At 39.6% G+C, this 25,602-nt stretch overlaps 1 protein-coding gene across 1 annotated transcript in view; it reads right to left on the reverse strand.

Moving 5' to 3' along the window:
* The window catches only part of CFTR (CF transmembrane conductance regulator), an 86,994-nt gene extending 62,676 nt beyond the window's left edge, over nt 1–24,318 (reverse strand). Inside the window, exons 1-7 of the mRNA XM_085042625.1 lie at nt 24,120–24,318; nt 11,574–11,684; nt 9,920–10,031; nt 4,960–5,175; nt 3,968–4,057; nt 2,445–2,608; nt 1,827–1,952 (exon numbers count right to left, since the gene is read on the reverse strand). Of these exons, the coding sequence (XP_084898751.1) occupies nt 1,827–1,952; nt 2,445–2,608; nt 3,968–4,057; nt 4,960–5,175; nt 9,920–10,031; nt 11,574–11,684; nt 24,120–24,172 (872 nt within the window). The 5' untranslated portion in view covers nt 24,173–24,318. The remainder of the gene's footprint in view (nt 1–1,826; nt 1,953–2,444; nt 2,609–3,967; nt 4,058–4,959; nt 5,176–9,919; nt 10,032–11,573; nt 11,685–24,119) is intronic.
* Nucleotides 24,319–25,602: the final 1,284 nt, after the last annotated feature.

The following is a 25,602-nucleotide window of genomic DNA, read 5'->3' on the forward strand; positions in this document are numbered from 1 at the left end:
TGGTGCTGTGTGAAACTCCCCTTCAGCTCCCCACCATGCATGCATGAGTCTTCTACATGCATCCAGCATCTAATCAACTTCTGTCAGCCAAAGAGATCTTAAAAATCCCTGACAGAAAATCTGAGCTCAGCCCATTTTGGAGAGGTGTCTCGCATTTCTTGTAAAGTCTGTATTTCAAAAGTCTGAATAAAGTAGCCAGACATGCAAGTCCAGCCCTAAGCAGGGACACCTCCACTAGACCAGGTTGCTTGAAGCCCCATCCAGCCTGACCATGACCATTTCCGGGGATGGGGCATCCACAGCTGCTCTGGGCAACCTGTTCCAGCACCTCAACATCCTCACAGGGAAGAATTGCTTCCTAATATCTAATCTAAATCTACCCTTCTTCAGTTCAAAGCCATTCCTCCTTGTCCTATCACTATGTACCCTTGCAAAACATCCCTCTACTGATTTCTTGTAGACTCCCTTCAGAAAGACCACAATAAGGTTTTCCCAGAGCCTTCTCATCTCCAGGCTGAAAAATCCCAATTATCTCAGCCTTTCTTCATAGGCCAAGTACTCTGCTCCTGTAATATTGCTAGCATTCTTGTATTGTAAAAAGCCATGTATCATACAATAAACGTTAACTCCAACATTATCAAATTTAATATAAATTATTATAGACAATATAGGTAATAACAGTCCAATTTCCATGTTGCTGAGACCAGTTTGTGGACTACAATTTATTTAATTAATTTCTAGAGGATTTGTTTGCATGATGTGGATTCAAATTTCCTAAAAGCAATACATGTGACTAGTGACATCAGGGGAATCCTAAACTAGTTCCATCCTTGAGCTAGCACTCATGACTTGGATTCAGAGTGAGTTTTCTCTGATTGTTTATAGTAAATAATTACAAATTCTAATGGTAAAGAACACTTCACTTTCCCTGGATTGTCTTTCAGAAAGCAGCTGAATGAGAAGGTGTTTGTGGAACAATATAATTTTCTGTCTTTTATTTACATGATAATATGACACTTACATTACTTTTATTTTCCCAATCACACACCTGGCACAGAATTTTATTTCTCTGTAAAGAACTAAACAAACACACGTGACACATGGGAGAGCTTTAATGCAGTGTCACCCATCAATCAATATGTCACTTCAACTCCCTTTCCCCAGGACACCTTGCTGGTAACAAAGACTTCCTTCTCGCAGGTCTCAGTTAACTTTTACCTTCTTTCTCCTTCAGGTTTAGTAGTTACAGTTCAATCTTTATATTAACTGAGGAGATAAGTACTCTACAAGGCCATCTACAGACAATAAATGCTAATGTAAATGCGCGGGATAAATACACAAATCTATGTTACTTTAATCCTTTCACAGATTGCATGTAAATTTTATAATCAGCTTTATTGCATTTCTCAGAAAATGGCTGCACAGGATTCATATTGTTTCCTTCACCACAGAATAGGGATGTGTGCTAAGCCTTAAGTAATCGCCACAAAAGGGCTTTTGATGTTAAGATGAGGACAGGGCTGGCCACAAACAAACACAGATCCCACAATTGTTTTATGTGCGCAAACTAACCACTGAAACATCATTATAACAAATGAGGAAGTAAATTAAAAAAGAAAAAAAAATCTCACCTCCACAGTAAACTTGAAAAAAAAAAAAGGGAAAACTCCCCAAGCTGCAGTGTGGGAATGCATGGTTAGTTTATTAAGGATTAATAGTTGTTGCCTTACTTCTTAACTAACATGACCGCAGATGATGTTCACAGTCACCTACATTTTTTTTCTGAGGACATAAAAAAAATTTATGTAACAAATGAGCACACTTACTCACGGATGTTTTCAATCATTTTTTCCATTGCATCTTCCCAACAATAGGCTTTAACTGACTGTATATTTTCAATTATTTCTGAGGTGATGACAAGCCTCTCATTGATCTTTCCTGCTCTCTTATTCCTACAAAATAAAAAGGCAGTAGGTCAATCTTCATCTTTTTCATCCTGTATAGTCAGCTGGTATCCCATTATATCTTATGAAAACAGCTTCCATATATGCCTCTGCTTAAAAAATTAACTTTAACAGAATTATTATGAAGAATGAAGAAGGAATTGTTAGAAATCCAATAATTGTTTTAAAAGGAGTAAATATAAACCCTAAAAAGAGTAAATCAAGTAACTAAGAAGGAGTTTTAATTATAAAAATTCTAGATTTAATGTGAAAACTAATTTATCACCGTTTACTGCATGTTAGACTTTTCTTCTTTTTAAGTTTAGACACCTGCTTCTAAATAACTAAAGTTTTGTCTGTAACTTTCCCTACACAGAAAACACTTTTTGGACTCATCCTGTGTAATTCGTAACCAGAGTCCCTCGATCAAGTGGTATAAACTTCTTAAAACCAATGTGCTTCAGCAAAATACATTGAAATATTTTATAACATTCTTGTCACCTGTATTTCATCATCATTTGTCCCAGCCAGGCTTGGAATAAGACCATGACTATTAGAAAAGCAAGTCCAGAAAATGCAGAAGCTTCTAACATATCCCAGAGCAATCCCATCAGTAGTGCCACTTGTAATGGTGCAATCCATACAAAATGAGCCAGAGCAAGACCCTATGGAAGGCCACAGAAGAAAATAATAATAAAAGTTAGAGATGTGCTCTAAAAACTACATGAAAAGGAAGTAGTCATTAAAGTGACACTTTGAAAAATGTAATGAAGAATGGCACAAATATTTCCAGTAGAAAAACAAGTTTATAAAGGAAGACTTGTGATCCTGAGCACATAGCATTCTGGGTGCTAATTATGATGACAGTGCAGCAATACATATACATTCCACATGTAAACTTTGATTTTTCTAAGGCAAAGTTCAGTCTGCAACTGTCTCTTCATTATGTACATGCACAAGGAAAAGTCACAGCTTTGTAAAAACTGAATTTGGCATCAGTGCTGGCTTTTTCACCCACTATAAGATGAGAAAAATACACGTAAGGTTCTTCTAAGAGTGTGTTAATCTGATATAGAAGGCAAACAGTACTGTGGTGAAGAGATGACTGTTGTATGAACACAACTAATTCATTGCTGCCATTTTAGTCACATTCCTTCACATTCAGGAGATTTTGGACTGAATCCTGTGATCTGTTTTACTGCAGCTACATCTGTGTTACTGCAATGACACACCACTTGTCTTGACTTGCTCAGCACTAGCTGACATTACTCTATATAGCCATACAGTGCTTAAAGTAAATACACCCTGCAGTTCCAGCCACGTGTCTACAGCCTCGCTGATCTTGTTTCATGGGAAGCAAACCTTATACTACCAATGGGACAACTAAACACACATGAAGAACAGAAGTTCTAAGAGTTTCCAGTTCCTAAAGGCATTATCAGGGATTTACTGTAGTCCCTAACAAAAGAGAAGTTTTACAGAAGACTCTAAGATTTTCTAAGATGGATGTCTAAGACTCCTAATACAGTCTTACATCAACAACCCCTTTCAGTGGAGTGGGTAGTAATACCAACAGGAGGTTGAACCTCACGGCTTGTTGAATGACAGGAATGGATTGGATCACCTTAGTAAAAAGATACAGTCATCAGGAAGTAGGATGGAAGGATTGAACCAGCAACTTCCGACTGCTGTGAAACCAACTGTTTAACCCAGAGGTTTCCTGGCAGGTTCTCACTGGACTGCAGAACAAATACGTTTTTGTGATATAACTGTTTCTTAGGTTTCCTCTACTAATCAGTATAGGAGACAAAGGATTTCATAAGTATCACAATGAACATTTCCATGACCATGTGCCAAAACATTTTCGTAAGGTAACAGATGAGCATTTAGTCTACAATGAGCACTCAGTGCAGTTCATCATTTATGATCCTTCCTTCTTTAATATCTGTCATGAACAGCTTGAAGTGTTCAAATACACTTGTATTTGAAGGATCACCAAGTGAATTAAACAACTGATGACGCACCTCATCAAATTTGTTCAGATTGTTGGAAAGAAGACTGACCAATTGTCCAGTACTTATTTTATCTAGAACTCTGCTTGACAGTTTTAAGATCTGTAAAAGAAAACAAAACCATGGAAAAATGGTCATCTAAGTTATTTTCATAAAACAGAATAAATAAATATAAAAATTAAAAGTAATGGTAGAGTAATATAAATAATAACCCACTTATCTGTTTATGCTATAAATAAAGTCTCATTAAACTTGTTATTTATGTCACTTGAATTCAATACAGCCATTAAATTGCTATAAAAATTGATTTATTGACTTAGTCTTTGCTTTCTGTTGAATATTTTATGGATATAGATATATATGCAAATGCAAGTTTTAATTAAGTATGCATGCTGTGTGCTGCTGTGCATCCTCAAAAATCTCCTACTGTTGCCCCTCTTGACAAGTATTTTTGAAAGATGTTTTCACAGTGAGCTTTTTACTAGAATAACAACATGTTTGTTTAAATTAGCTGCTTTGGGTATTGGTGAAACCAAGTAACTGTTTTAATCTTTGTATTTTTGAACACATGAGGGATCAGTATCTGTTGATTCTTCATGCTACAGAGATGTCACACAGTATCATTCAAACTCAATCCCTTCAATGTCACATTTATTGTTTAAATCTTCACCTCTCATTCTCTTTTGAAGATATTTTTGTTCACCAATACGTTACTCTACCTTTGCAGTACACAGTTTAAACAGGAGCACAGTGGCAGAACAATTAAGGCATCTCACCACATGTCCAGCAAGTCAGAACTCACAGAGGCTGATTTCAGTCAAACCAGCTCTAGAAAGGTACTTAATTCTTTGGACTGCGAAATGGAGAGCTGTCAGAAACTGTTAGCCACATTATGCTTCTGTATACTTTGTGTACCTTAACAAAACTATCAATCTTTCAACAAACTAGCCTAAAAGTTACATAGGCTACAGACAGAGGCTTGGCTTAGAGTGTAAATCAATTACCTTCTTATAAATTAAGCTAAACATAGCTATCCTCATTTGCATTCCAATATGATGAAGACCAAATATAGCAGGGTGTAAAAGTAGTGTTCTCACAAAGAAAAGAAGGCACAAGCCAATGCCCAGGTAGTAAGCTATGGATCTTTCATCAGAGTTGTCTGGATCATAAGAAGCTATTATTCTCCCCAGCAGAAGGGGTTGCACAGATTTGGTGACTTCCTGTAGACAGAAACAAGAAAAATAATTTTGGTCAGCAGTTTGTTAATTTTTTTCAAAATGGCTAACATTTCAATTTCAAGTCCTACCAAATGAGATTAAAAGTTTTATATCTTAAATTAGGAAGTCAGGCCTGTTTGCTGAGCAAACCAAAGAAAATTGCAGTTATTGCACAGGAGAACAGACAACTCACTGCTGTCTATGTCTGTGATGTTCCTGCAACTCCACCAAAGCAAATCTTGCTCACAAATTTTGTTTGATCATTTTCTACAAAAGTGACAATGGAGATTAGCTTCCTCATTTACTTTACAGGGTTGTAATGGATTAGCCAATATCATATGACTGAATCCAGTTTATCAGGCTGGATCTCTGTTTTGGTCCCTAGGGAAAGTTCTCACTGCACTTTACTAGACTTACGGGATGCAGGAAGCCTCAGAACTCCTGAAATGAACATCACTTTTCTCACAAGACAGTGAGAATACAGCTAAAATAAAAAATAAATGGAAATATCAACAGAATAAAAGTATAAATAAGTGGATCACCCTACTCTTTAGTTCTAGACATTGTATCCAGTTTTGTAACAAAAGCAGGAGGCGAGGGAGTAAATGGTAGGGGAGGCAAGTATAATAAAAGTCCCAGAGAGAAAACAGTCTCTCCTGCCCTGGAGAAACCCCAGCACTTCCCATCCATGGATGGGCAGCATGGTAGAGAACCAGGGTAGGAGAAGAGAAAGAGGTAAGGTCAAACCACTACACTACAAGGTATTCAATTGATTTGCTAAAGCCCTGACCTTACTTTAGTCTGCTATTACATTTGTCCTCAGTCTCCTTTTCCATTGTAATTAAACCCCACTAGTGTTACCTCACCTTTCCTTCCATTTCCCTCCCTGCCCCATCATTCTCGTATTTTCACTCCTCTAACCTCATCTTTTTCCATCTCTGCCTCTTGCCTCCTCTTTCCTTCCCCAGTCTTTCACAAAGAACAGCAAAAATCACCTCTGTGCTGTGGTCTAACCTTTTGCTTCATCTTCTGCATGAGCTTCAGAAGGATATGAAGTATATTTGCTTCATTGTTATATTCAGTTTAAAAGTACATAGTGTTATGAACTTGTACACATCTCCTTATCCTTCCTTCTGTTGTGTTGCAGCAGAAAGCATCTGATACTTCCAAAGTAACAAGACACTACTGAATTCTTTTTTATAAAGACGTGTTAAGTTCTACCAAAAAGTTATTAGTACTGCCTTCCAGATGAAAACCACACAGACCACCACAGAGACTCAGAGAAGGGGACTGGTGAAGTTCAGCTGTAATTAATGTTCTAGTGCAATACATAGATTGGGAAAATCCCCTTTCATTTTTTTCCTTCTTCTTCGGGTCCTCTTATACAAAAGCAATCACAAGTACTTCTATAACCTGCACTGTCACCCCTTTTGAATGTCACTGTTTGTGGAGCTGATATTCATCATTCACTTTTTCCAGAGAAGAGGTAAAATGTTACGTCTCAAACAGCATACCTGTGCTATGGGTTATGTTTCCCAAATTAAACACCACTCTGCCCCAAAACAAATGCTGTGAATCTGGGGCCAGCTTTGACAAAGACCTCAGTGTTATTAATAGGCAAAGGGAGGAGTGTTTATTAAAAAACACATGACCCAAGACAGCTGTGCTTAGACCATATGCACCTCAAAGCATCAAACCAAGACTCCCCAAAACTCACAAAACACAAAACATTCACCTCTCAAGGACAATATGGTGCTTTCATATTCTTGGAGATTCCAAGATAAGCTTTTCTATATAGGCTTAAAATAGCAAGGGGTTTTTGTGTGTGTTTACTTTTATTGCAGAGAAAATTACATGCTTTGCTGCTGTGTTTGTTGTGACCATAAATGTATTGCATACATTCTGAGCTTGCTGGAAGAAAAGAAGATTGACAGACTAGAATAGTGGCTGGCAATAAGCCAAGTCATATGCTATCTCATGGGGCATAAAAGTCCACTGGTTTACAATGGAGATTTATCAGCTTGCTTACCAAAGATATTATCTAGTCTACATACAAATCAAAGCTGAACTACCTGGTTTTCATTTCTCCTCTTGTAAACTTGTAATTACCCACTGATATGAATATTAATAAACAGATCAGAACAACTTGCCTAAAAAAATAATAGAATTTGTACACCTCACAGAAAATTCAGTTTTCAAGTGTCATGTTTTGCCTTCTCCTGTCCTTATTCTTCCCTCTGCATTCATCATAGGCCATTGAGAAACTCATAAATGTCCCCCTCACAGAAATCTTAATTAAAAGAACAAAGATTTGAAGAGAAGTGAGATTATGACACAGGATATTGTGCTAATCTGACCTGGTATGATTATTCTTATGCAACAAGGACTTTTATGCTACATGTATCCCCCATATGTTCAAACACTCTGCATTTGAAGACAATAATGCACATCTCTTCTTTGGCATATGGCCAAGAAGTGCTTCCCTCCCTGCCTCCTCACTCACACCCGTGACCCATATGCGAGAACTTCAGGAAATCCTCATTAGGGTCCCTTGGGATATGATTCTAAAACCACTTCTAAGTTAATATTAGCAGCTGTTGTGCCTGAGTGGAAATATAAGTTTCATGGTGATGAATATAAAATAAAAATACAAATAGAATCAAACTGATCTGCACAACAAAGTACCTAGCTGGTTAGCAAGTGTCAGCCTAAAAAGCACCATAACACCTTTTCTTTACATTGCAAGACTCATATTCTGATAGGGTGAGGAATGAAAACTGTCTCAAACAGCAGGGGAACAGACACATTAGGTGCAGCAACCCAATGTGCTTAACATAACACTATTTATGAAGGGGAGTCACAGTACTCTAGGGGGCCAGAGCACAAGTGTCCACTCTGCAATAACATCATTACCTACAGTGCAGCAGGGACCGGGGAGAGATGGAAAAAAGGCCAGACCTAACGAGAGCAAAGCTGTGATGCCAGTTGAAAGGACAACTACACGAACAGCAGGATGTCAGCAGAGTTTGAACCACAGTCCAAGAATGAAAATGGCTCAGGGATTAGACAAGGGAAGAGCTGAAAGGAAAATGAAGTTCAGAACATACAACTTGGTTACACCTATGCCAGTACGGCACAACATCCTGTCCCCTTTCAAATTAATGGCAAAGCTCCCATTAATTTCCGTGAGCAAAGCCTGCAAAGAACACCAGCAGCTTTGGGAGCAATTTGTTTTTTTGATAATTCCTCTTTCAATAAAATGAAGCAGCTTTCAATAAAACAAATGATAATAGAATCAAGAATTTAAACTAAGATTTAATCGTTCCATGTTCATTGTGAAAGGTGCAGATTCATTTACTATGTGTTTAATTGCACACATCTCTGATTTCTTAAAGAAATAAAAAACAAAAAAACATACACACAACCAAAGATTACTTAAAATCCTGCAGTCTTGTTCTGTCCTCACCTGGTCTAAAATTGTACTCCATTTAAAAAGTCCACAAGGAGCAATCAACCCTGCACATGCATGCCCACACAAACTGCCTAAATTTTGTGTTATCCTCAAGACTGCCTGCAAAAGCTCTCAGACACTGCTTAGAACTTTGAACAGGAGTGCTTTAGTGCAAAGGTTTTGGCTGGCAGACTCTGCAGGAACAGCTATTACAGTGTATGGTAGGCTACATTTGTAGAACCATTTTGTTGGTGGTGTTTTTTTTTAAATACAAACCTATCATGAATAAGGAATTACTGCCTTGGTGAATAAAGAAGTTTAAAATCTAAAGACAGTAATGAGACCACAGGAGCACATAAAAGACATAATTGAATAGGGGTCCACAAACACAAGATGCCATCCCAGAGAAGAGCTGACAAAAATGGTGAAAGAGTAGAGAGAGAAGGGTTACATGCAGCCCCTTACATAGCTAGGTGCCCTGTCCTAGATAGTTAATTGCCCTACCTGAACAAAGACAATTTAGGGTCCAGTACTTAAAGGGTATCCCCTGACACTACTCTACCCCCTGTATCCAGCAACCAATGGAAACTCTCCTTAGCCTTCCTTTTGCTGTCAATGTGTTTACAGAAACTTTTTTTGCTGTTTTTAAGTGCAGTGGCCAAATTTAATTCCAGTTTGGCTTTAGCCCTTCTAATTTTCTCCCTATACAACCTCACATCCTTTTAGTCTCAAGTTGCCTGCCCCTCCTTAGAGAGGTGATACACTCTCTTTTTTACTACTAAATAACAGAAATTTGAAAGTAACACAGATATTTGATGTGCGTATTGGTTAACAGCAATTTTTGGATTTACAGTCTGGCTACACAGCATACTTAGTGAGACACCATTAGCAATAAATTATTTTCACAGCTCCTAACCCTAGTGATGGGACTGTCAAACAAACAGGTGGCATTTGGTAAGTCAAGGTAATCCTACCTAACACTTTGGAAAGGTGATAAACATAATCAGCTCAGGCTTTCACTTCCAGTTCCTGATCACACACTTGGGAGCATTAACAGAACTAGAAACATTTAAAAACTATTAATATGTATGTTTTAAAGATATTAAGATATTATCAGAAAATACTTTTTTTAATGAAAGCCCCTGAGTACATCTCTGTATTTATCACCTTTGTAAGCAATACACAGAGGAAAAATCTGTTGCTATTCACAACATTCTTTGTTAATTTAGCAGTGCCTAAGACTTGGATCTACTTACAGAACACTAAAACCTTACTGAAGAGGAGAACAGTTCTTACCCCTAAATATAATATTATTCCATAGAACATAAATTTCCAGAAAAAGCATCGTCGAAGAGCATTAATGAGTTTAGGTTTCTTCTTTGAAGTTGCCAGCTCTCTGTCCCATTCTCTGAAAAGGAACCAAAAAAACAGAACCATTAAGTTGTATGAGCAAATATATGGGTCTGTGGCTGTGACATACTTCAATTCACTCAAGTATATCCAAGGAGATTTAGGTAAGGTGGCTAATGAAAGAAAGCTTTACAGAGATCACAAGGATCTGGCCTTCATGGACTTGATACATCAATAAAAGTTCAAACCTAGTTCAGCCACATATTTGGTAGTTTTAAATACTTGGTCATACATCACCCTGCAGGGAATTATTTCATGAAAAGGTCACATTGTATGTTTTAAAGAAACCTGCTGTACTTAAAACCAAAGTACAATAATAGGCAAATAAACGTTTTGGAGCTCTTCCAGTCTGCAATAAAGAAAGCACCAACAAAGCATCCAAAATGTGACTTTTCTACTGCACAGCCCTATTTTTAACCTGTGTTGCTGGGACAATAACTTTCTATTCAATAACAAATTGTAGATCAGAAGCAATGCTGCACACAGAGAACTTTAGTTTCAGCAAAATTCAACTCACAGATTGAAGCACTCCTGAGAATTTCCTCAGCTAACTATTTTCTCCATTTTTCAACAGAATACTAAATAACCAGAATATTTATTTTATAAACTATCAAAATGCATTAAGCATACGAATGTTCCCAATAAATCCCACCAGTATGGAATACTTATGCCACACTGCAATTAAAATCCACTGGATTGGTAAAACAGTGCAAACATAAGCTGCCCAGAAACACCAGTGAAAGCTACACCAGCAGTTGGGGGAGAGGAAATGGATTTAGGCACCTCTATTGCAAGAGCTAGTCCCAAGTGCAGCACAATTTCTGAACTAGGACCAACTGAAATAGGGTAAAGACAAGTGGAAGGCAACAAAGGACAAGGAGGGCAACAAAGATGGTGAAGGGCCTTGAGGGGAAGCCATATGAGGAGCAGCTGAGGTCACTTGGTCTTTCAACCTGGAAGAGACTGAGGGGAGAACTCATTGCAGTTACAACTTCCTCATGAGGGGAAGAGGAGGGGCAGACACTGATCTGTTCTCTGTGGTGCCCAGCGACAGGACCTGAGAGAATGGCCTGAAGTTGTGTCAGGGGAGGTTTAGGTCGGATACTAGAAAGAGGTTCTTCACACAGAGGGTGTTTCAGTACTGCAAGAAGCTCCCCAAGGAAGCGGTCACGGCACCAATCCTGACAGAATTTAAGAAGCATTTGGACAATGCTCTCAGGCAGAGGTGTGATTCTTGGGAATGTCCTGTTTAGGGCTAAGAGTTGGCCTTGATGATCTTTGTTAAGGATCCCTTGACAAGGGTCCCTTCTAACTCAGCATATTCTGTGATTCTGTGATCAATGGCAGATATCCCGGGTACAGTACAGTAATTTAGAGCATCTAGGTGGTACACCTGCACCAGGGAACCCAGACCTCTCCAAAGTACAACAGTGTGCAAGCAGCTTGCACCCAAAGCTATTTAAACATTTCATCCAAAAGCTTTTTAATGAAAATTGCAATGTGATTCCTGCTATAAATTTATTTCATTAATCTTTCATACCTTTCCAGTTTTTCAGAAAGATTATCAGCAGAGTCTGCAGAAGGGATTTGATAAATATCTGACAGCTCCAACCGTCGTCTGTAACCCTTGTTCAGAATTGGGGTTGTCCAGCTAAGCAAATACAAAAAAAAAAAAAAAAATCAGAAATAAAAAAAAATTCTACCATTAATTCTGGACTTGCTTTGTCTCACCCTGAATATTTTGTCCACAGCATCCAAGCCTGTCTATGTGCACATACACTCACATATACATATATGACACAATACAGTGCAGCTCTGCCTTATATTTACAAAACTATATTGACAAATATAATATTAAAAGAATAATTGTGAAACTCCTGCATTTTATAAGTTTTGGGGTGGGATCATGCCCCAAACTTCCTAGTGAGTCAGTAGGAAACAAATGAACAGGGGATTGAAACCTTTGTACTGTATTTCCAGATATGTTATGTGCTATGTCCATATAAAAAAATAATAAATCAGAACTATAGTAAAGTGGATATGTAAGTCTCATTCCTATCTGCTCTGCTCTGGAGAGACCCCACCCGGAGTACTGTGTCCAGCTCTGGGGTTCTCAGCACAGGAAGGACAGGAACCTGTTGGAGCAAGTCCAGAGGAGGCCACGAAGATGATTAGAAAGATGGAGCACCTCTCCCTATGAAGAAAGGCTGAGAGAATTGGAATTGTTCAGCCTGGAGAAGAGATAGCTCCAGGGAGACCTTAGAGCAGCCTTCCAGTATCTAAAGGGAGCCTCCAGGAGAGCTGGAGTGGGACTTTTTACAAGGCCATGTAATGACAGAATGAGGGGGAATGGCTTTAAACTGAAAGAGGGTAGATTTAGATCAGATATCAGGAGGAAATTCTTTACCATGAGCATAGCCAGACACTAGAACAGTGTGCCCAGAGAAGTTTTAGGTTGGATGGGGCTTGAGAAACCTGATCCAGTGGAAAGGGTCCCTGCCCATGGCAGGGGGGTTTTAACTCAATGATCGCTAAGATCCCTTCTAACATACACCACTCTATGATTCTATGACATCTGACATTGCAGTATGCACTTAACAACACAAATCATTCACAGGACTCCTCAGAAGGTCTTCACTGAGTCTATTACATATACACATTTCGCATTCATTTTTTCAAATGCCATCTTTAAAATTTTAATACCAATTAAAAGGGCATTCTGAAATAAAACAGAGCAGGAAAAGACTACTCTGAATGGCTGCTCTAAGAGAAAATGGCTAAGGGAAAATTTATATAAACCATAAATCATTTTATCAAACAATTCAGCTCCAAAAAGGCCTACAAATCCCCAAGGATTAACTTGCACAAAAATTTTCACCAGATTATATTCAGAAATCTTTTTGAAAACAAAGGACTAGATTTGAACTAGTTGTGTATTTTGAAACTACTTGAATTTCTGCTTTACTGTCATCAATAAAAAATACTTTCTTAAAAAAATGAAATGCCTGCAAAAGAAGTACCTTGTGGTTGATTGCTATCATACTTCCATAAGTAAATAAGAATTTGTGAAAGAAACCTGGATGATTTATGATTAAGATAAAATTCTGCAAATCTTCAATCAATTCAAAATTTTTGTTTTAAACTGTCTTTATAGATAACAGCTGAAAAATTACAAAATATATGCAACAATGTTTCCCACAGTCACTTAGAAAATACAAACAGCTTATTGGATAGGCTTACCTGTATGCCTGTAAGAACATATGTCATACACACAAAGTAATCCACATTCTCAATTGCAGCCTCTGAAGGTGCAAAGAAGTTGATACAAAGGTAAAAGAACATTATTAAACACTAAATAAGTGCAAAAAGACCATAGCACAACAGATGAAGACTACTTGTGTGCAACTGTGTGCACACACATGCACACTTGAACATTTATTTTAATGAAGTTATGAATTGCATGACACCAGTCTATAATCTCCATAATTCAGTAAAGCACCAAGACATTTCCCAAGTGCAGTTATATCACACCCATTGCAAAGAGAATATGCTTTAAGAAAATAAAGGAATTTTTTAACTATTCATCTCTGCAATAATAGTACGGTTTCAGATGAATCATATGACTTCTAGCTCAGTCTTTCACACCACTGTACCTGAGAAATAACAAGCTGATTCATGGTAGGTTACAGGAAGGCAGCTAGGAGAGTCCACTTCAGAGAGTCATTCGACTCTCATTTTACCATTTGGAGATGGTGAAACATCCATAAACTTTACAACTACTGGAAACAGGGGCCAATGATTTCAGGGATAAAATGGATTATAAGAAAACCTTTGAATTTCATGTAACACTTAGGCAAAAGTCTTTCATGGCTACTGCAAATGGTATATCAGATACTGATTTGTATTTTGCCAGCTCCTGAAGACAGAAAGGACTAGATGTGCATATATTGTGGAGAACTGGCTAATCCTTGTCGTTCAGGAGCAGAAACTCTGGTGAACCAGCTTCACCAAAGTCCTGTGTATGTAGATATTTCAGTAATGACAGAAAAATACAAGTTATGGGAATATAAGTTAAAACCACCTACTGCAGCTAATGCAAGTAACAATATTTCCTAAGCAACTTCTTTAATTCACAACACTGTAGCTAAGCAATAACCTTCTTGAGCCCCTTAATAATGCTTTGAGACTGCAATAAGCAATTCCCAACCTGACAAAAGATAAACGCTTCACAGTTTCACTTTGTATGTTTTGGGAAAACATTTTTTATTACACTGTTTGCCTCCACATATTTGATTTTATTTATAGTTTCGATTAACACCTAACCTGGCATTTTGCCACAGCATGAACAAACAGAATGTGACTGCATTTAGAAAGTGAGCAGAGTGGCTGTATTTTCATTTGGGGAAGGCAGCATGCTTAGCAGATCTACTGTACTCCTAGAAATGGCTCTCGTTTTACTCTGTGCTTGACTATGTTAACCAGGTGCATTCATCATTGCCATTGAAATTATGTCATCCCTAAACTACCCTCCTTTTCCAAATCAACCTTTGACACAGACTTACGCAGTTCTCATCCTCATCTCACTGCTCATCACAGTAGCTGCAGCTGTGGTAGATAAACTCCTCCAGCCAGCTAAAGGAGCAGTGCTGACACCTTCCCCTGAGGAACCTCCTAGTCAGCAGCCTGGTTCCTACTGCAAGCTGCTGGCAGTGCTTGCACAGAGATGTTCATCTCCCAGCTGCCTGGCCTTGCTTGGAAGTCCCACCCTAACTAGATCTGGCCAATTTGTGCACTGTGCAAAGTGGCTTCGGGTTGAGTGGTAATTGTGGGAGAAATTGGCTTGACATGTGATGTTTGTCTCAAGGTGGATTTTCAACAGCTGCTTGAGTTGTGCTGTCAAGGACTGTGGCAGACAGTATGTAGTTTATTAAAATGATTGTACTAGACCTAAAATACATAAATATCTCATAAAACCACTTTTTGCTGGATTCCAATAGCATCCAAATTGCCAATATGTTCTAGATTCTTTGCAAAGTTTTGAAATGCAAAATGACTATGAATTTACTTTAACTGGCAATATAATCTGTAGTTCTCTGTGTTCCACAACACTAGGTGACATAGCCCAGTCAGAGTTTGTCAATGAATATGGCTCTTCTGTTCTTCTGGCTTATTAGAAACAATTTGACAGCATTAATGCTGAGTATTTTCTTGTGGTTGTTGAGAAAGAGAAATTTATTTTGAAAGGAAGAGAGCAAGAAGGAAGGGAAACAGATTGGCTTTACAGCATTATGTTAGCAAATGCCATCGGATTACTGGCTGGCATTTAATGAACCCTTTCACAGAGAAACCTGTAGTGCTGTGAGAGTTTTCCACTAACTAGGAATGTTATTATGGGTACACACATATGAAACCCAGCAGGGAACAACTTTTATTCTTTCCTACTGTATACCCTTGAAAGAAGGCAAGTTCCACGTCTATTATCTACTGCCTGTAGCAAAAAATACCTAATGAACTTGGTATGTAAACATCATGTACGTAACACACTTTGGTAAATTTCTAATGACTGTTCTTTGTCATTGACTTAAGCAGTAAGAAACAGATTTCATATTACAGATACTGCTGTCTCCAGTACATTCAAACTCATCCTACTCAAGTAAATTGTATCAATAGGACAGATGTCTTTGGCTTTCCAGAGCGTATTAGCACAGACAATTTGTCAATAGGATTTGACTCTCCCTTAAGGCTGCTTTGCATGTCACTGAAGATAGAAGGAGCATCTGTGTTGCTAAGCCAACTGCCCAGATCTTCCTCCTGGGCACAGGAATACCCTAGCTCCATCAGGCTCTTCAGGTCAAGAAGCACAGATTGTTGAGACAGTTACAGAACAGGCATGCTGGGCTACCCAAGACCAGCAAAACAAAGCAGCTCTCCTACAAGAGTCACTAATCAGACTGGTACCATTTCAACGGGTGTTCTGTGCACAACACAGCAACATCTACTGAGCAGGGCAAAGACCACCATGGTTTCACTCCCATCTACAAAGCACTAATTCCTGTGCACAATATTGTTAAGCATAGTGACTGCAACTCCTAAGGAACTGTGCCTAAAATTCAATGGAGAGAGCAAGAAAAGTGCCTCTGGCTTTAACTTTTTCTTCCTCCTAACATTTGGGGGGGGCAGGGTGAAGAGTAAGGAACTTAAACCGTGATTATGAAGCTTTGAAGCCTAAGTTTCATGAGATGTTTGCAGAGGCATGAATTCATACCAACTGCAAGAAAAGGCTGAGGTACTATATAGATCTCAGACATTCCCAAAGAGTCAAAACTGGCCTGATTCTGTCAGAGACTCTGCACTGCCATCCTCTCACAAAAGATACCCATCACTCCAGTGGCAGCAAATTGTAAAATACTGCTTACTTTATACTGGAAGTGGCAGCTCTACTACACCCAAAACTGTTTCTCCAGAAGAGTGTCTGCACCACCAGCTGTCTTCTCAGAGCATCCTGTAATGCAGCTGTAAAAGGTGACCCTGGCTTTTTGTGATCCTTGCTAACAGCTAGGATGAGTCAGCATGCCCATGGAGCACAACTGCCAGGTACCACAGCCTTATTCCTGCTCCTTGGTAACCCTCAACAGAGTAGGGTTGCGGTTATTTTGTTTTGAAAAGTAACCTACTGAAACAGCAAGTTATAGATTCTGAAAACTATATTAAATCTTTAGCATTTTCCCCTTTATAAACAAAAAAAATGCAATACAGTTTAATATTTAAACATAATTATTGCAGGGTTTCAAGAACAAAAGGTAAATGCAGACCCTACTAATTTCTGCTTTGTTGTTGTTGTTGTTTTCCCCCAGATCACAAAAATTAAGATTTTAATTTCTTCACTAATAAACAAATCTTCCCCAAGAGGTGTTAGTTGACATGGAAAATATTTATCTGCAATGTTATTGACTCTGCCACCAGCTGTGAGCAGCACCATTTTAAGAATAATCAATGTTCTGCTGAAACCCCAGGATTTCAATAGCAAATCTTAATTGGGATTACACCATAGCAATTCTAGGGGAAGGCTTGCCTTTCATGCCCAGTTTTTGTGAAGCGCCACTTTTTCAAATTATTATCTCTAAATGCTTTTTTTAGCAGAAATTCAATACTTTTTCTTTACAACTAGTAAGGTGGTAAAAATATTCCAGTTTGCAGAAGTACTGAGAGCTATTTTTGAAAGAAAACAAAGCATGTGAGGGGTTAGGTTGTGCAAGATGGAAGGACAATACATTAACTGTATTGAAATCTGTCAATTGTTTAGGTACCAAAGTAAAGTGTAAGATATACTTCAAGTATTTCTTTAATGAAGCTAACAAAGTAACAGTGGTGATGATGTGCTATGAACAAGGTTTGCAAGGCTGTTTCAGCATATACCTATAGTTAGACTGGCTAGGAGAAGATGTTTCTTTGCTCTTTTTCTCACTTATATATCCCACAGCAAGAATTAGAGAGATTTCTTTTCTCCTAGTCCTTTGAAAGAACAAGGAACATTACAGAAAGTTTGCATCAGCAAAACTGTTGCAGAACAGTGCTATTCATGATTTAATATTAAAATCTCCCAGATATGTCACTAAGTGATAGCAACAAATTTCAGCCAATTTAGCACTTCTCTGTGCTGGCCATGCATTTTTTTACATACATTTCATAATAAAATAGCATAGAGTTGCATATCAGGTGAAATGGCCCTTTCCAAAACTATAATTAGTTCCAGCCCCAATGACTGATATGTGGTCAGGATAAAGAAACAGATGAACACAGTCGCATTTTATTTAATTTTAATACCAACTATCAAAATCTAAATTGCCACTAGAGTAGTATGGAATCAATCCTGAATTAGGTGCTGCTTCTCTTACTACTTGCTCTTCCCCATTTTCTCTGTATCCTGGTTTTCGACAATGCTATTCCTCAGCATGATCCTTGCAAATTAATGAGAAAATGCCTCATACCTTCTGATTATTAAAGCAGTCTTGGGCTTTGAGCAAAGAAACATTGGGGCGAGCTTTGTGATTTTGTTTTCTTTCTATTTACTACCTCTAGAGAAATAAAAGCATTCCAGAATTTACAAATTAACTTTAAAATGAGTTAAAGTGAAGGTTAAAGTGAAATATCAAAATGAGTCAAATACAACAAAGGTTCACATCCTTTATTTTGAAAGCTGGAGGGAAAATTAAAGGACAAATACCAACATTAAAATACGGGAACATACCTAAAACCAAGTACCTTTACCAGCTGTCACTTAGGATTTTCTCCTAAGACACAACCTTGCCATGAAGTCAAGACATTTGTATTGCAACAGGCCACCCCCAGCACTGCCTTTCAGGATCAATCCCCCCTCCCGCCTATCCTCTCCTGAAGGAAGGCTGCCTACCCACATCTGGCAGGCACGAGGCTTCTGGTTTCCATTGAAAAACAATGCTGTTTCAAAATATGTCTTAAACACCTACTGATTCTCTCCTAATTTGAGGAGCTTCATGACAATGCAGCCTTGGGTTAGCTATTTGCTGACTGAAAATGCTCATGCAGATCCTTTTGCTTATAAGAGAGGGAGTGATATGCAGCCTCTAAGTTCTTGCTAATCTCACCCAGGTGTACCCCCACTCTCATGGGAGGCAAATGAACTGCATCTACAAGTTCACATGGCAAAATCTGGAGAAGTGTTTTCAATGAGTCTTCCTATGTATTAGTTAATTTTCACCTTTAATTTACTAATTTCAGAACACATAACGTAACACTTTATTACCCAGATGTCAAGTTGGCATCATCCTGCCTCCACAACAACTATACCTACACACCTGTGCTGCAAAGCTGGGGTTGGGTAATGAGAAAAAAACATAAACCAGGATAACAGCAACCTGTAGAACCCTCTTGCAATAAGTCACACTGTTATCACCACTTTGAAATTTAGCATATCAAAAAATGTGGGTATTCAGAGACTAAGATTCTTCAGTATGAGAGAGGTGATAATTGTTCACTGCAGAAATATTCTGTAATTAGTTTGTCACACCAGAAATATCCTTGTTAATCAAAGTTCTGGACAAGAGATCTCAGGCAGACTGCACTGACTCCACCAAATGCTTCTAGGACAAATCACAATCCTTGTATACTTCACTTTCTTCTCTACAGAACTGGTAAGGATACTTCTTTTTAACGCATCCTTTAACCCATGCTATCCGCTTAGACTTCAAGACCTTCAAAACAGACTTCCTTATCAAATATTTTGCTTAGTACAGTGGACTTAAAATTTCTGCTAGTGCATTTAGAAGCCCGTACAAATCAGATAATAAAACTACTAACCATGTCATTGCCTACAGTATTAAATATTTTTTAATTGATTTTAAGGATTTGGATAGATTACTTTCTATCTCACCAAAATCAAATAAGCATGTAGAAAATAACAAGGTACAGACAGGTCTGCAAATATGTCAAATGCTTGATAATTCATTTTTTGTATCAAGATACTGGCTCTTCCTCCTGCAGGAAGAAAACAGACTTTAAATATATCAGAAATCAGATGCAACTTAATGTAGGCATCTCTGCTTTAGAGTTATAAAGCAGCCAGAGAAGGTACCTGTGCTATGCAGGATTTGCACTTTTGGTCATTAGACCAAAAATGCAGTATCAGGCTGAGCCAAGGACAAAATTTATCCTTATTTTTAAAGAAAGTGTTCCTCTGACTGAAATTACTTGAAGTGTAGGAGACTCAGAATCCTTTCTCCAGCTCACTTCAAGTTGCATATTTTACCTTGGAAATAGCAATACAAGTCAAATTTTCAAAAGTAGTCCAAAACTTGCATGCACATCTTTGAACCATCTGATTTTCAGAAGCACTGACACCTTGCTGTTTTAGACAGGTCTGAAGGGCTGGCAGACCAGCAGGTCTCCAGGGTCCATTTATGGCAGCAGACAAATGATCAGGCAGCCTCACGGGGTCATAATCTGTGCTGCAGCTGCTCTTGGTTATCACTCACAGCCAGGACTTATGATGGCCTGGGATCAGTGAAAGGCAGCTCATCAGGGCTAGACACATACAGGACCTTAAGAACCACTACAGAAAAATTGCCTTGTATAAGTGTTTAAGTTGACTGCCCCAGCAACTGAGGCATAAACCTGGGCAATTCGAGCCACCTGCTACTGTACACAGAGGCTCCTTATTCAAAGAGGAAAGATGAGCAAACTGCGACAGCTAGGTATTGATAAGGGATGCTCCAAATATATATATTGGTTATGACAATTTCCAGACACCTGCCCTCCAGAGTGAAATTTATAGACCTGAATTAGGCCTTTAAGCTTCCTATACAAAATCTGGGACTTTTAGGAACTCAAGACAGTTTCAGGAGGAAATTTCAGTACAGATCCCAAACTTCTCAAGGAAAACACATAAATCCTTCTCAGTTCAAGAATCAAAATCCTAAGTAATTTTTTGGCATAAAATTCTAAGATACTCATTTCAAGGATAGGGACTGCCTAGGGAAAGTCCAGCTTTAGTTACTCTCTCTGAAAGGAATCAATTTAACTCTCATGACAATGCCTTTTCAAACCAGAAACTATCTTGTATGAGGCACCCTTAAACTTGCAACTGTGGCTGAATTAAGCTAGAAAGAGTGGTAGAATAACATTACTGTAGCCTATGGTTGAAGTCCTGAATTCTGTTATCCACCTTAAAAGTTACTAACAGACTTCATAAGAAGTCTCAGACCAGGAATCAGGACTTGTAAAGAAGTTTCTTATTCAGTAGAGTACAGAGTCACTCTTGATTTATGCTCTAAAAGGAGTAGCTGAGCCAGAGATAGAGAACTAAAACACCTTCACTGCCAAACACTGGTAACACTTGGTCTTCCTAGAAGAGGTGAAGTGTAGAACTGAATTCCTCTACCTAACCCTCACAACACACACAGGGCAGAAGGATGAATCCAACATTTATCCCCTACTGGTCAAATTGTTCTAGGAACCACTGGACAGCTGTTTAAAAAGGTGGCAGATTCCTTTTTCTCTGGTTTGGAAAGAAAGAAGTAACTAGAGCAGATCTGACTGACTAAATCAATGAGAAGACTTGACAAAAAAGCTGGCTTAGTTTGTATTTCCCATTTGGATTTAATAATGAATCAGGCACTAAAGCACTAGGTCTTGCCAAGGGTTGTGACATTTGATAGGTACCAAAGCAAAAGTATATACTTAAAGAGTCGGACACGAGCACAAAGATTACTTTTTGAGAACTTGTATTTAAATATCTAAATTTGCATGTAAAAGAAAAGTAATAAAGTCAGTATTGTCCCATAGTTGCAGCCATTTCTGAAACTCCAGCAATAATTCTGTGTGCCAGTTCTCAGATAAAAATTGATTAATCAAAAAGACTTCCTGATCTCAGTTAATCTTCAATAAAAACCAGATGATTGCAAAGCAGTCTGATATTGTTTGTGACAAAAGGTATGGCCTTGACCGTGCAAAACTCCGAAATTCTGAAAGAAACTAAGTAAAGGTTATAAAGACAAAACTGAAGTTTCACAATGAATATGAAGCGAAACATAAAACTGTTTTCTTTAGGCAAGGTAAAAAGTTGCCAATGCACAGAAAAAATGTCATGCATGTGGTAGGGAACAAAAGGGATCAACTCTGAAAATGTAATAAGGAAAATACAACAAAACACAAAAAACCCTCTGAAACCTCAGTGTTTTCTAAGTGTCACCCTAACAGAAGATCTCAAACCACTTGTTTTCACACCTCATTTCTTAACCTCCAAAGCTCAGTTTTTAAACCAAAACAGTTTAAAATTAGTTAATTTCTAATTTTAAATACTTTCTATCATGACCACTTCTAGAAATTCTTTGTTTTGTCCCAGTAGTATTGTTAATCTTGGAAATACTACAAAAAGAAACCATTTTCTATAAGATACTACTCTTTGTATACCAAGAAATCTTCCCACTTTTTTTTTTGCATAAAGAATTAAGAAAGAAGGCACAAAAAATACTGAAACATGTCTAAATTATTCAGTTATGAGCAAAGACCTATGTTCTAACTTTAACACATTTAAACCTATCTCTCCAGTCCAACTAGGATACATTATGAAGCAATAAAACTTTGCCAATAGGTTTACACACCTACAGCAGGTAACAACTCATACAATATTAAATAGTAATTTTGTATTTATCAGCAAGACTTCCTGAATAATAATAGCTAATACTTTAACATCACTTGTGCTAACATGATCTTCAACTTACCACACTATATTCCAATTGGTACTTCACACATAAACGCATAGCAGTCTCTTATAAATGTCACTTCACTGAAACATGTACTGTGTTGTAGTTGAAAGCAATTATTTCATTATAATTGAAGAAAGCAATCTCTCCCTATACATCTTTTTTCCATTTCTCTGCTCTAGTTAATATTCATCATGAACATCTCCTTAACTTTATATACTTTACTATTATCACTTTGGTTACAGTCATGCGGCCGATAGCTGGTACAATATAATGCATCACGCATGATAAGCATGATTAAAACACCATTTAACGGACTTAAAGATTGTGATTTAAAAGATGAGCTCAGGCCTGAGGATGGTTAATTATGTACTTAATGAGCATGAACTGCATCTGGTTTCAGACATGGAAACTTTCACTGTGGTAGGAATCAGAAATATATTTGCTTTATCTTATTGGGGTTTTTTTCTTCACACCTCCGGCATCACAGGTTCTAGGAGAACACTACTCTGATAGAAGTTTTATAAATAAATAAAATTAAATGGAGCGAGTGGCCCCTTGAGCAATTAAATTAATGTACAGACTTATTTCCTACAGATTTGTTTTGTACTTGACAGGAGCACTGACTGAAGCATCTTTCATGGAGAATTTGTAATTGCTTACACTCCCATCATCAACACTCCCTGGCTCTAACACTATTTGATGGCAAGCATGGCTTCTTTCTCACTGCAACACCATTGGATAACACCTATAAGATCATTACCTTTACCTGGATGTTTGTAAAACTTTAGGAACAGGCTGTATTTGGGATCATTCCCCTCTATCACAGCTGGCTAAAATGAGCCAGAGGGCGGGAGGCAGGTGAACAGTGACTCATACAGACTCCCTTCCTTAAGAAACTTTAAAAACCATACAGATCAACCTGCTGAAAGCTATCCCAAAAGGATTTATAAGTGAGATAAAAGCCCTCCGTTTCTGAGGCAGAGACCTCTTAACAATGTTATAGTTTTATACCATGTGCTCTCATTTCAGTCACCATATTCACATCTTACACAAGATTTCCTCCCTCCCTTCCCTGGCATGCAAAAGACCCTCTAGTAACAAAAGGGGGAACCAGTACTCTTGCAAAACCACTGGTGTGTGGGCCACTGCCAAAAAGATTATTTCCTCTTTCAGGTCCACAGTGTCATTTCTAGCCATGTCACATAAGACGCATTCAGGCTTCCATACTGTCTTACAAATTACATTGTGCCCAGGCACTGGTATTGGCTCCTTCTCTTTTTGTTTGAAGTTTTTAGAAAGAAAAGGCACTAGGAAGTTTGCTGGTAAGAGAATATTTTCAAGGCTTACAAGGAATTGTTTCCAGTAAGATCGTATATTACACTCGCACACTGAGCAAATGCTAAACACCCAAAGAACGAAACAGAAGGAATCCTTGTTCTGAGAGCATTTCCCCTCTGCTCCCTACCACTCCACTGGGTTCTCAAAGTTTACAGTGAAATAACAGATTAACTAGTTGAGCAATTTACCAAAGGTTGCTCAAATTATGTCATAAATTCATCTGTCCGGGTCCAGTGAAGGTTTATGACACCTGGCAGAGCCCATTCCCGGTGCTAAAACCCCAGCAACAACGACAAAAAAAAGAGTGATCTGATCAACAAGCGAGACTCCCACCACTCTCCCCACAGACCTTTCCAGAGCTACCTGGAGCCCAGTGCTCGGTTCCCTTCTCCGCCAAGTGGGCTGGGCGGGGGGCGCGGAGCCCCCGCGGAGCTCCCCGCGCCGCCGCTGCCCAGCCCGGCCCGCTGACCCCGCCCGTACGCGTCCCGCCGCGCCGGGGCTCCCACCTGAAGAAAAGTTTGGAGAAGATGTTCGCCTTCTCCAGGGGAGACCTCTGCATGGTGAGGTGCCGTGAGATGCGGTGAGGTGCGGTGAGCGGGCACCCGACGCAGCCGCTAATCACTGACGCCTCACTCGCCCACTCCGCTCCTTCGGCTCTCCCACCTTATCCGCCCGGCCGCTCTGATGTCACCGTCCGCCTCCTGCCCCGGCCCCTCTCTCCGCCTCTGCTTTGCCCCGGTTCAAAGGCGGGCGGGCTGGGGCTACAGCCCGTGCGCTGCCGCCGCCGCCGCTCCTCCCCCGCCTCCCCGCCGCGCCCAGCACCGCGCACCGGGCGCGCCCCGCCGCTCCCCCCGCACCCTCTCCTCCCCGGCTCCCCGACAGCTCTTGCCCAGCCCGTTACCTCCACCTGCCGACTCAGCTTCCCGAGTCGCCCCACTACGGGTCCCCGACCGGTCCCCAGCACTAAGCCCCTCTCCTGACCAAGTGCCGAGGCGAGGAAACCAACCCTCCAGACGGGCATTCTGCTCTCGCTCCAGGGCAGGGGAGACAGCGCAACGGGGACAGCGCAGTGAGGACAGCCCCGTCGGGGCACGGAGACCCCCCTGCCCTCCCGAGCGCGCAGCTCCTCACCGCACAGCCCGTCCTAGCACACAGGGCGCCTGCTTGCACCCCACCGCGACCCGCGGGAGCTGGGGCCGGCTTTAGTGGGGTTTGGCCTTGGTGGGTACCCCGGGCCAGAAGCCCCCGTCCACCGGCACTACGCCTGTGCGCGGTCCCGCGGGCGAGCGCAGCGGCACAGGGGCTTGAGGCAGAGGGCGGGCGGTCAGCCCAGGGAAGGGTGCAGGACAAGCGCGATCATACCCACTTTAAAATATACTTGCTTCAGTTTTTCAAGTTCTCTGTCAGGCCCGTACCTGAACCGAGAGGAATGGGAACTGATGTCTTTAGTAAGTTTAGCCCAAACACCCAGATTTAACACTAAGGCTGTTTCTGAAGCTTTATCCGTGTGTCATACAAACAAAATCACTGCTCTCATAGTGCACAGTAGAAAGAATACTTGAAAGAGACAAAGATGACAAGAAGTAGAAAAAACCCCACGTGACTTAATTCTGCATAAGATTTAATTCTTTTTTATGCTTTATTTTGATAGTTACACACTCCAGTATCCTTTCATTTCTGTAACTTAAAAAAAAAAGGATGGAAAAGGCCATGCTTTCTTAATCATGCAGTCGTTGCCCTCCGAGCTGGTTCTGTAAAGAAGCGAATGCACTTTTCTACGGACCTATAGCTTGCGCTACCAGTTAACCAGCTGTTACTCTCTGCAAAGTTTGCAGACACTTTTTATTTCACCGTTTCTCGCAACACCCCGCTGTGCTTTCATAAAGAATTTCTCTTTGCCTCGGCAATTTTCTCTCGTACATTGCCGGCAGCCAAGTGGCCTCTTACCCTGTCACCGCACCGGGCTCCTTTGTGTCTCAGACCTCCCTC

The sequence above is a fragment of the Lichenostomus cassidix genome, chromosome 1Aa, assembly GCF_008360975.1.
Source record: "Lichenostomus cassidix isolate B80296 chromosome 1Aa, HeHo_3.0, whole genome shotgun sequence".
In the NCBI taxonomy this organism is placed as follows: Eukaryota; Metazoa; Chordata; class Aves; order Passeriformes; family Meliphagidae; genus Lichenostomus; species Lichenostomus cassidix.